The following is a 12,500-nucleotide window of genomic DNA, read 5'->3' as shown; positions in this document are numbered from 1 at the left end:
AGCATCAAAATTGTTCTTGTCAAAGTTTTGTTCCAAGTTTGTTAGTGCATTTATGTCATTTGCTGAAAAATTGAGAACTTTCATTTGTAAGCTTGTTAAAAGTTCGCGGTATGAGCCATTGCAAAATGTAATAAAAGCTCACCACCACTGATCAACTACCAGGAATGGCGGGTATATTTGTAAGTTGTATGAGGATATCTGAAATAGCAGAATGCATGTTGACCTCTGCAGGTTCTTTTAAGGCAAAGCAGACAAACATTTGTTGTTTGAAAAACATGTGCTTGTGGAGGCGGAGGTGATTTTCCAAACACTCATGTATACTTGCGGCAGCATTCTCATCACCAGAGCCTCCGATCTTTGGAGACCGGAAGAAGGAATTTCTGGGTGGGGATGTGCCCCTGGGACCCTGCAACCCTTAGCCTATACTAGAGCTAGTTTCTGCTGGATTTCGCTACCCTGTACTAGAGTAAACTCCTCAAATGACTCCTATCCTAGAGTAGCTGTTTTCCAGAAACTGAGTTCACTAGCACAGTCTAAAGCAAAGCCAAAACAAAACCTTATACCACAATCACTTCTTTCTTAAAAAGGATTTATTTATACTTGTCCAGCAATGCCAAGCACGTACATACACATTATCAATTATTAATTTTAAACAAGAATTATGATACCACCGATTTCCATCTGAATCTCGATTTTTGACAGTTAATAATAGCCAGTAGGGTTTTATGATAGTCATCTATCAACGCTGTTGAGGCTGAGTCGTGAAAATTTAAACTTGCCGATTTCATTTTTTTATATTTTGGAGTAGCAATTCCTGGTTTCCATAGTCTTAACAAAATCTTCAACCAAGTGGTCAGTTTTGTGAAAAATGATACCCTATTCTAGATGCAAATGATCTGATTTATATACCCTATGCTAGAGTAAACTGCTTGAAAACCATACCCTTCACAGCGGCACATACCTATATAGCCCATATATGGCATCCTCCCCCCCCCTCCCTCAGGATTGAGAACAGGCCTCGAGAAAATGTTCAATACCTGTCCGTTGCCAGCAACATGATTACTTGACCATCTTCTTCTAAGAACAGGAGGCACCTCTTTAGCCCTTCTTTTTCCATACAATTGGAGTTTGCAACCTCTGACACTTGCACCAGGGAGAAATCCCCCGGTGCAGCCTTGCCGCAAGCAGTAATAGCAAGTGTGAGTACATAATTGTAATATATATATATATCTCGCCAAGCCTAAAAGCGGAGCTTCCTGGTTATTTATTCTTACTTTCTGCAGGGTTAGTGAAAATAAAAGGTTTTCGAATTGTCTGCATTTTGGTGTTTCTGGTTACTGCTTAATGAAATCATTTTCTTCGCCTTCTTCGGTAGAAAAATGCATTGCCTAACAAGTGAAGTCCATGGTAAATTTCACGCAAAAAACCAATCTCACATGAATCACAAAGTGATGAGTGCGATATTGGTTTTTCAAGTAAAGTTTACTTTGGTATTCACCAGTTTGGCAATGAATTTTTCTTGAATCGCAATAGCCATTTTAGAGTCGACTGTCAATAGCCAGCAAATAGGAATCACGCTAAACTTAGAAACCGTCAGGAAACTTTGTCAGTTCAGGGTCAAAAAAGAGTTTTACTGATGTACTTTATTCCACTTTATCCCTGAAAACAAGATCATTCACATTTTGAGGTATTTCATTGAAACACAAAGCATCGCTTGGGCTTGGAACAAGAGTCCGCAAAATATGACAATGCAACCAAGATACATCAAACAAGACCAATACATCAAACAAGATCTGCTTCAGCAAATTATCTGTAGAAGCTTTCAACAAACTTCTGAAAACACAAGCTAGTGATATTTCTCCGTAATTTTACGAGAATTCATTTCGATTACTTGAAATAACGCATCTGTAAAAATAACAAACAGTTTAGTGCCCAAGAAAATAATTTGTGTGGTATTTTAAGGTATTAATTACTGGTATTTTGTTTTGTTGTTCTCGTTCTCGTTTTCGTTCTCTCTTCTTTCATTTCTGTTTTAGGCATTATGCAGAGCTTCTAAAGTTATGCCAAAAAAAATTGCAATACAGTGAAAAAGCAGCTCTAAACAAATTAAAAATAAACACTCAGCTTTAAGTTTATATCCCTCCGATGCTTGACTTGAATAACTATGTAGCCACCAGTGTGGACCACACCTATAGAAAAGCATTGACTGAGTTAAACTGGGTTGAGTCTGTGATCCAATCGAAAACCAGTACCTGGTCAGCAGTCAACTTAAAAAAAAAAAACAGGTAACCTCAATGAGCTTTTAATTTTCTTAACTATGGCGCTCCATGCACGCGTGGAGCTCCGCTATTAAATTATTGCCTCTTAACAGTCCTTTTCACCTGCCGGAAACCACAATAATTTATTGCTTTGAAAGACAACTGTTGAACATGTATTTTCACCTCCCCTGTTTCTTTGCGGTTTCCTCGCTGTTCCACATGTGCAAGTCTCTGTGCAAGATTTTCCTACTGTTCTGCAACGACATCCCTGACGTTCATTCCCACTTTTTGTCATGAATGTGCTTGAACAACTGCAGAACACTCGAGGCTATAGCATGACAAATGGAAGAATTCCATTGAAAAAAAAAGCTTGGAAATTTCATTTTTCACCGAAACAACTCCATCAAGTTTTCCTTACGCTTTCCTCTTGAGCTGCGGCAAGATTGCTTGTGCTTTGTCATTTTATTTACAAGATTTCATCGAACAATAACGAGTCAGTGGAAATTTGTGATCACATCTCATGGGAGTCCTGTACAGACTTCTGTTGACTGGAAATTGTGTAGGTGCCAATCAAGCTCACACATAAGACTTAAAGTGACACAGGCCTTTTAATTAGTCCATAGGCAATCCAGGCTCTCTATTAGTGACAATGTAGGGGTTTATAATTATGGGAAAATACAGGACACTGAGGGAGCGCAGTTCAAGTCTAGAAATTTGTAAGAAATTCCGAATGAAAACACCTACCACATGGTTTTCTGTAGTTTTCCTTAATGCTCACACTAAGTTTCACAAAAATAAGATTTGCTGCACCTTCCATACAAGCAAAACTGAAAGGTACATGTAGGATCACAACCTGGTCAGTTTGAAAATGACCATTAAACTTGGGGCCCCTTATTAAATCATGACTTGTCATTGGCTAGGGACAGAGGTTACAGGTGCTTTTCAATATGCCTGGCCATCAGGTGGGAGACCAGTGGAGCTAACCAAGGGAAAATGGAAAAACTTTTTTAATTAAAAGTCAATTTACAACCGGACCAACGCGTTCCATTTAGATTTCGACCAAAATTTTCGTTACGTCACAGTCAAGTGTGACTGGAAACGATAATTTTTGTTAATGGAATGGCATGTTTTGGTTGGACTGGACCGACCGGTCAAAGAGGACCACCTCCAGAGGTGAGACTGAACCGGAGCAGTTCTTTCCATTTGAATTCAGCCCGAAATTCCCAGAAATTTTGGCTCAATGGAAAGCACCCTACTTGTCACCAGGCGCCCCATCATTTTCAAACTAACCAGGTTGTGATCCCACGGATATTTGGAGGATGGATTTACAAGTTTCACAGAGCCTGGTGGTTTTGGTGAAAAAAATCGTGCTGACTTTGGATCGATTGGACCATGATGTTAGTGTCAGCTTCCTACCTTTCCATTTTCCTTGTATAGCAGGTGAAGTGGACCTTATTTTTCTTAAACTTCGTGTGAGCTTCAAGGACAGCTATGAAGAGGCATGTGGTAAGTTTTATCGATTTTCGTTCACAATTTCATACAAATTTGTAGACTTGAACCTCGCTCCACATGTGCCCTTTTTTCCCCTGGGTGACCTGTGATTAGTCTTTGTTTTGACTCAAATTCTGATCAATGAATCAATTTTGAAATTGATGTAATATCACTGTGTACATATTGTTTTTCATCTGGTTTTGTCCTAGCTGAGAAAAGTGAATTGCCTTGCTTCAAACTACCAGTTGATGGAGCTGTATCTTCAAGATAACATGATTGTAGCACTCAATGGCTCTTTACGACACTTGACTTGTCTTCAGGTTTTATTGTTGAATGGAAATCAGCTATTAAAACTAACAGACGTTGTTCATGAGCTGAAAGCCATGCAGTTCCTCAAGACACTAAGTGAGTGTTATCAAAATACAATCGTGGACAAGACTTGTTGAGAAAACCGTACAAAAACCGACAAAAAGCACTTGTTCATTATTGTTCCCATGTGAATGCCACAGCAGTCATTTCTTGTCCCCCTATCCAATGTTAATTTGGAAAGTTTTGATTTCTAGGAAACTGTTCATGACCACCAGAAAACAACATTGAGACGGCGGTGAAATTGTTTGCTTACAACCGAAAGGGCTTGGAGGGGTAATTTTCTTAAAAGTTTTGTCCATGATTGTAAAGCCAACAAATGTGTAATAATTTTAAGCAAGTCCAGGAGCTGATATGTCACTGCAAATGGCATGCTAGCTAAGCATTACGATCGTGGACATTAATGATTTTTTTTATTCCTGAAATAATGGCTAATTTCATATACATGTGCAGCTTAAGCCAAGCCTAAAAATGGAGCTCCCGGGTTATTTATTCATACTGGCTGTAGAGATAGTGAAAAAAAAAAGGGTTTTGGAATTGTTCTGCATTTTGGTGTTTCCAGTTTTTTGGCCTTCTTCTATAGAAAAATTCATGGCCTAACTAGTGAATTCCATGGTAAATTTCATGCAAAAAATAGATATTGCATGAATCACACAGTGGTGAGTGAGATATCGGTTTTTCAAGTGAAATTTAGTGTGGGATTCACCAGTTAGGCAATGAATTTTTTTTTGAATTGCATGGGTTAATTGTAAAAGAAAACAAACAAATCCTTAGCTAGCAAATGGAAAGGCAAAAAATGCCATTTCAGAGTCAACTATGAAAAGCCAGCTAATAGTAATGACACTAAAATTAAATCCTTAACAAGTGAATGCTAGCAGAGTCAACTATCAAAAGCTACTGAATAGGAATGACACTAAAATTATGATGTGACAGATTGTTTGGACACTTTGTCAGTTCAAGGTGAAAAAAGAGTTTTATTGATACACTGGTACTTTTATTCCACTTTATCTCTGAGAACGAGATCATTCACATTTCATTTTTCTCATTGAAACACTCCAGCTTGGCTTGGAACAAGAATCGGCAAAACACGCCAACCAAGAAAGGACAAACTTCAAAGAAAATCTCCAACAAATTACCTGTATGCGTGCTTTAAACAAATTTTTGAAACCACAAGCTAATGATATTTCTCCTTAATCTTACAACAACTCATTGCGATTTATACATGTTTATAACACAAGGGCAAAATTTTCTTGTTACTGTCAAAGTACATCAAAAAACAGTTAGGCAAAAGGAATAAAACACACTTGTTTGCTCGCAGTTTAGAGCAAAGCAAACAAACAAATCAACTTTTTCTTTATGTCCAATAAAGAGTAAAGATGATTTTTTTAATTTCCAGTTGACAATAAAAATTCGAGTTTCATTCCTGAACAAAGGAAAAACTATTAACTTCTTCCACCAAGTTTGAGCTATAACAGTTACTGGTATACTGTTTTGTCATTCTCTTCTTTCTTTTGTGATCTAGTCATTGGGCGTCCAGGCGTCATGCAACCTTATCAGATTCATTGTTAAAAATCTTCTAAAGATACACATGTACATGTATGCCAAAAATTTAAATACAGAGCAAAAAGCAGCTCTAAACAAATTAAAAAACACTCAGCTTTAAGTATATATCCCTGCAATGTGTGTTTAAAATAACTTATTACATGTATGTGGGATGCCACAGGCATACCACGTCATAAAACCAGTCGAATTCCTTTTTTTTCTTCATCGTAGTCACAAATGTGCATACCTCTCGGATACTGAATTAAGCTCTGATCGGGGAATCTAATTTTATACCCTTCAGTATTTCCAAACTCCCTTTCGCCAATTAGAACACCCACAACTTTCTGGCATTTTGAAAGTGTGTTTAACCACTTGGCCATGCTGACACAGTTCTCTTTTTGTGATGAGAGAAAACGTTTACTTTGGAATCCTTCCCGGTCACAATGATTGACACAGTATTAAACTTCACATTTAAAAGGGATAAAGTGGACAGATGATTTTTCTTTAAGAATGGCAAGCTTTAAAGGGGAGGAGAATTTTCTATGTTATTTCTAAATCTTGCTTCGTTCTTGTGTGTTCCACTATAAACATTATTGCATAGATCAAACACTCTAATCGACTTGTTTCTTGTGAACCAGTTTGTTCAGTCGTCCCAAAATATTTTGTGAATCAAACAAGTGTGCTCAATTGGCCATTGTGCTAAACATTTTTTGAATCGAACCAGTGTGTTCAAGCGTCCATTGTGCCAAGCATTTATCAATCGAACCAGTGTGTTCATTTGGCCATTGAGTAAACACTCGCTATTAGGAAGCACTGTTTGGGAATTCCAATGCCATTCGTCCCTGTGTAGAAATCAAAAACATGAAAAGAACATTACGAAAAGCCTTTAACGACCAAATTCAAAACGAAATCGGGCATGAGGTTATTTTCCCGATATGAGTTTGATCACGGGTTCTCAAACGGTGGGGCAACCAAAGCGATGGTAGCTGTGTTGGGGTTCAATGAGAAACTTTAAATGTTGTTCCCGATGTAGAAACTCAAGCTTATGTTGTGAGTGAAAACTCAATTGCAATAGCACCTAAGAAGTGAAAATGCTGGATTCAGTCTTCTGGAAATGTTATGAATAAGATAGTTGATCAAAAATCTTGCATGTTGCCAACATGATGAAATCGTCAGTCAGCGGTACGCTGGAAATGCCCGAAATTTATTTTTCAATTTTTTAATTGTTCCAAAAAATGACTATATCACCCTATTTCTGCACAACATGGTATTCCGAGTGATTTTTCACTCATTTAAACTTAGAACAAGACGCCTGTGTGTATTATTCCGGATGTACTTATTGTGTGAAACAAAATGATGTAACAGTTCCATGTTAAAGGTTATATGCTTGTGATTGACATTGTCATCAGACAAGCGATATGACAAGCAAAAGTTTTGAGCGTACAATGACAATAATAAATCTTGTTTGTGGTAGCAAGATAGTAAAATGCACGAACTAACTCAAGATAAGTACTCCCAGCTATCCTTACAGTCAAATCGTCTGTTAGCCCTCCTTGGGTCTTACAGGGTTAATAACTTCTAGTTCAATTACAAATTTATCTTTCTGATAATCTCTCGCCATTTTCCAAAGTTTACCCGTAGTTGTAGTTTACTGTAACTGGACAATTTGTGTCAACTGTTTGTGCATCCCACAGAAACGCCCTTATAGGGGCCTTGTTGCGTGAAATTTCATGTTTATTTCACGACACTTAAATTTCACGTTTTTGAGTAATACACAATTTACATTTCATTGGCAATAATACACTAGCGGCAATACCTCCCTTCCAGTTAGGGAAAGTACATTTTTTTATTTGGGGAGGGGGGGGGGGGGAGGGTGGAGGGGAGGGTCCTTAGTAATTTTTTACAAATTGGGGAGGCTCAACAGGGGTGGATCCAGAGTAGTTCAAGTGATTTGCAGAAATCACTCAAAATTTTTCCAAACCTTATTTCTCAGCTCTTTATTGCAGTTCACGAAATCAATTATCCTTCTTGTTTTATTGTTTATTATGAAATAAAACAAGGGAGAAATTATTCCGTCGATCACACATGTGCAGCAAACCCAGCCCTCCTCCCGAGCGAATTGGACGAGTCTCCGTTCGCGCGGTTTCGTCCTTTGTTGATACTTCCGAGAACAACGCGAAAAAAATTCAAAGGCACGACCGGACAAAGTTTCTACCGAGAGAGTGGGGACTGGATGTACATGGATCTTTTCACAAATCACTCAAAACCCACTTCAATTGGTCAGAATCACTCGCATTGTCTTGCGAACTACTGAAACTCAGTTATGATTGGCTATTCAGGTCGCAAACTACCGTGCAAACTACTGACAATCATATATAAAGAGGAGCATCTCCCTCACAATTCCCTTCGTTCTTGTTGAATTCGTTAACTTGCTACGGAAAGGAAAGACAAGAACAGTTTTGATTCATAAACCATGCTTCGAGGCGATCCAGTTTGTCGGAAGGAGGACTGTTCTCAGTATGATATTGCCTTGGTTTTCATGGAAATCAGCTCGTATTCGGACCAGGACAAGCTCAATTTCATAGAGAATGTGTGGAAACCAGGTGATCTTGAGCTATTTGATTTCCCAGTGTCAGTGTCAGTTCGAATTCTAAGCGCAGAAGATCACTCGCTTCTACCGCCGATAAACAAAGCGGTCAAGCATAGAAAAGCGTGAGGCCATAAGGTCACATTCAGATTACTGCTGAGAAAATCAACACCAAGAAACTAAAAACATTATTATCGAGACCAAATATTTTCTTGGAAGAAAAAGTATCACACAGCAGTATAGAGATTCAAATGTAAAGCCTCATAGGGCAAAAACCATTGCTAAATGAATCCTACAGGAACCGCCTAAAAGAGGTGTCCATTCACTCAAGAGAGAAAAATTATGACAAAAGGCAACAGAAACCAGACCACGTATAAGGGAGTCGTGTAGGACTGTCAACCCTTTTTGTCACTTTCTATAGTCAAACACAGTATAACTCTATTGCTTACTTTCATGTTATTCTGGTTTGTCTGGTGGTTTTATCAGACAAACCAGAATAACATGAAAGTAAGCAATAGAGTCGTTTGCAGCTACTGTTAAGACAGAATTATGCCTTTCTGGAGGAGGTGCTGCTTATGTGTCTGAATGGCTTGAGGTGCTATCAGAATGCAGGAAAATGGCATTTTGAGAGCAATTTCAAACCCCCCTAGTTTAGTTGGTGCAAATAACTCATGTAAAATCCTGGATCCACCCCTGGTCAAACCTTTTTTATTCTCAAGCGGGGGAGGGTAACAGTTTTTTTTGGCAAGGAAAAAAGTACTCCATTTCGCTTCTATTTTGTATATACAACCAAAGCTACCAGTCAAGATTAGTCTAAATTATTTACAGGTGTGGAAAATTTTATTTATCAAAAAACTATCTTCTCCCAGCTAACATAATCTTGACCCATGCCTGCTTTCGCCCATATTTTGATGTTTCCATGCGGGCTTCTGGTGAAAAAGCAGTCTCCAGTGAGGATTTGCACTTGAGCTACTCGGTCTTGAACCGACAACTCGATGTACTACATCACTTTGCGAATCAGTTTCGACCTCGGAAAGTGATAAGGTTTCTTGTTGCCTCTCTTAGTGGCAGCTGCCGAGGTTGTTGACGCTCCATTGAATTGTACAGCAAGCTGCCAATGTGTGCTTTGATCATTGCAACCTTTTCAGCTTTCTTCCCTTTGAAGGTGATCTTGTGAGAAAAGTACAAGGATAGCTTGTCCACCCTCAAGGACGACAGCTTATCGGATTTGTACAGTCCAGCCCAGTCAATGTCATTGTACTCCGGGTTCAGCCGTTCCATTCCCTCCCCCTCAGTCTCCTCTTTCTTCTTCTTCTCCTTGCGCATTTTTATGTGGGCAAGGTGCTCAACATACTCTGCCACAAGCATCAGTCAGCTTTAGTAAAGGTGGATACATGGGTGGCAGTCTGAGGCAGGGGATTCTTCTCAAGACCTCATCACACTGATCAAGTACGGGATTCAGTACTCTCTGCAACTGTTCACCAGTTACATGGTTTATATCCGTATCTGCCTTACTGATACAATCTAGGAGGCAATTAGCAACATTCCCCTCTTAGAGCTTTCAATGTCCTGGTTTTCTTGCTAACGTTCCCATGCTATTTTAACCTGGTACCCTAAAGAATGCAAGTGCAACTGTTCATACTTCCTGTAGGGGCATTTGTCAGCCTCAGTCACAGACAGAATATCAATCTCTGTTGCGAGTCCGTGTAATAAAATGTACCATCATGCACTCGAGCACAAGAGCCACAAAGTTCCTCCAAGTATTTCCTATATCTATGCAACATACTCTTCGGTTTCATGGATACCTGGCCTTTCCCACCTAAGACGCATGCTGTTGGACACCCAAGTTGATGCATGAGTGGGCATGTAAGCTTTAGGTTCAACAACCACAATACTGTTATCAGTTTTGGTAACCTCTTCTTCCACCGCTTCTGTCTCTTTGTGGATAAACCTAAACGCAGATGGGGTAATGTACACTGATGCCTCGGGAAAATCATGTACTGGCAAGGATCTAGCTCTGGTCTCATCTGACGGCTGCAGAATAGTTTGCTACCGGGCTCCTTTAGCTCCCTCTGATGTTTCTGGACGCAAGTATGCATAGGCAATACGTATGCGATTAGCCTGCTGTTTGTGGGCGGAGACAGACTGTACATTTTTGTATCTGTTTTTGATTAAATAGATAAATTGAATTAAGATGAATTGAATTGGCGGCCTTCCTCGTCAGGTGCCTTTTTCACGAAAACATTGTAAACATAATTTTCTGTGAAGACTTCATAACCCTTCTGACCAATTTCCTTTTTTCCACAACCTATGGGATGATTTGCGATTGTGATCGCCGACACATTTGCAAGATTTCGTAGCGATCTCATCCATGCTGTATAAGAACACTCACTTACAGCCGCCATCTTGAATGTTATGTTTACCCACTTGACCATGAAGCTAAAGAAGTCTATTGTTTTCAAAAAGCGATAGGTTAAGGTTGACATTCATAAACAAGGGGGTTCGGAAATTCCAGTAGAGGTGACAGTTCTAATGGAAACATCTTCACAGAACATGGAAACTATTGAGAGATTTAAGCACCGAGGGGAACATTATTACAGGGAGCCAGTTAATCACTCACTGAAAAATGTCCCCATAAACCCTTTGACGTCCAAAGTGCTCTAAACCGGCAAGACCTTTTACTCTGTCTAATGCCAGACGATTTTACTTGTCAATTGGTAACCCCTTGGAGTCAATGGGTTAATGGACAGTTTGAAGACTGTATAAAAGGAGTGCCACCTGGAGAGGGCAGAAAAAGCAGTAGTGATGAGGATGACCAAGACATTTCCTCAGAACAGTCAAAAATGTGATTTTGTAAACGTTTCAGTGGAAATAAACTCGTTCTTTCTTGGTTGTTGACATAATGTAAGTCACTTAATTTTCGTGTCATGTTATGTTCCCAACACTTCTTGTTTAAACGATGAAAGGATATATGAAATGGATCATATATGAACTGCGGATATGAAATCAAGTGAAGCTATGATCCTTGCAATTCATATATGATCCATTTCATGTATCATTTCATCGTTGATTCATTCCTGATGGGAACATTAGAACCCACAAATGACCAGCTCCCAACGTCAGTGGCTTCATAGCTCAGTTGGTTAGAGCGTTGCACTGGTATGGCGAGGTCACGGGTTCAAACCCTGTTGAAGTGCAGAAATTTTCAGGCTTCTTTACACAATTGCAAAAATTGCATTCATAACTGCGAGGATCATAGCTTCACTTGATTTCATATCCGCAGTTCATATATGATCCATTTCATATATCATTTCATGGTTGATTCATTCCTCATGGAACATTAGAACCCACAAATGACCAGCTCCCAAACGTCAGTGGCTCCATAGCTCAGTTGGTTAGAGATCACGGGTTCAAACCCCGTTGAAGTCCAGAATTTTTCAGGCTTCTTTATGCAGTTGGCAAATTTGAGTTCATAACTGCGAGGATCATAGCTTCACTTGACTTCATGTTTAATTTCGTGATTTTCTTAATATCATGAAATATCCTGTTGTGAATATTTCATGTAATAAGGTACCTGCGTAGCCACAAGTGTGGTCCTTGCCACAGCTATGTTTTTCAAACCATTTAAGATGCATGGTTTGCTGAAAAAATGGCTGGGCTGGCAGACACTCCAAAGAGTAGGCGGGTGTACCGGAACAATTCCAGATGACTGTTAATGGTCAAATACTGCCACCATTCCTCGTCGAACAACACTTGCTGGTATGCAGATTATATCTGCAGGTTGGAAAACTTCTCACCACCATTGAGGTGAGTAAGCAACTCTTCTGCCGTTGGCATGGAATACTCAGGCACCTCCAAAACTTGGTTAATGGTGACTTTATAATCCCCATAAATCCTTTCAGTTCCATCGGGTGTGGCACAATGGGCACTCGAACAATGGGCGTGGCCCAATCAGAAAAATCTACTTTTTCGAGCACACCGATCAATTCCAATCTTTCTACGGCACTGGAAATGAAGAAATTCCTAAAATCGAATGGAATTCATCTTGTTTTGTCCTCTCCATCCAGCCTCCAACGGTGAAGCTGAATGTGCTGTCAGATCATTCAAAGAAGTTATGAAAACTATGAGGGGAGAACCTGGTTCAGTACCAGAAAACTGTCCCAGCAGGCGTATGAGTATTCTTTTCCGGACCCTTCTTCACAATGTGACCTGGTTGCATCCATAACGATTTGTTTTCCAATGAAAGCAGGTTTCTG

General features: G+C 39.4%; 1 protein-coding gene across 3 annotated transcripts in view; it reads left to right on the top strand.

Moving 5' to 3' along the window:
* LOC137992635 (leucine-rich repeat-containing protein 72-like) overlaps positions 1-12,500 on the top strand; it is a 100,895-nt gene that overhangs the window by 49,864 nt on the left and 38,531 nt on the right. For 2 of the 3 annotated variants that reach the window (XM_068838081.1, XM_068838082.1), the window contains exon 4: positions 3,959-4,154. In XM_068838081.1, coding sequence (XP_068694182.1) covers positions 3,959-4,154 — 196 coding nt within the window. Of the gene's footprint in view, positions 1-3,584; positions 3,765-3,958; positions 4,155-12,500 lie in introns of those variants that run through there. The other variant, XM_068838083.1, reaches the window with a different exon arrangement.

Source organism: Montipora foliosa, chromosome 2 (assembly GCF_036669935.1).
Source record: "Montipora foliosa isolate CH-2021 chromosome 2, ASM3666993v2, whole genome shotgun sequence".
Classification (NCBI taxonomy): Eukaryota; Metazoa; Cnidaria; class Anthozoa; order Scleractinia; family Acroporidae; genus Montipora; species Montipora foliosa.
This window is presented reverse-complemented; position numbering and strand designations above follow the sequence as displayed.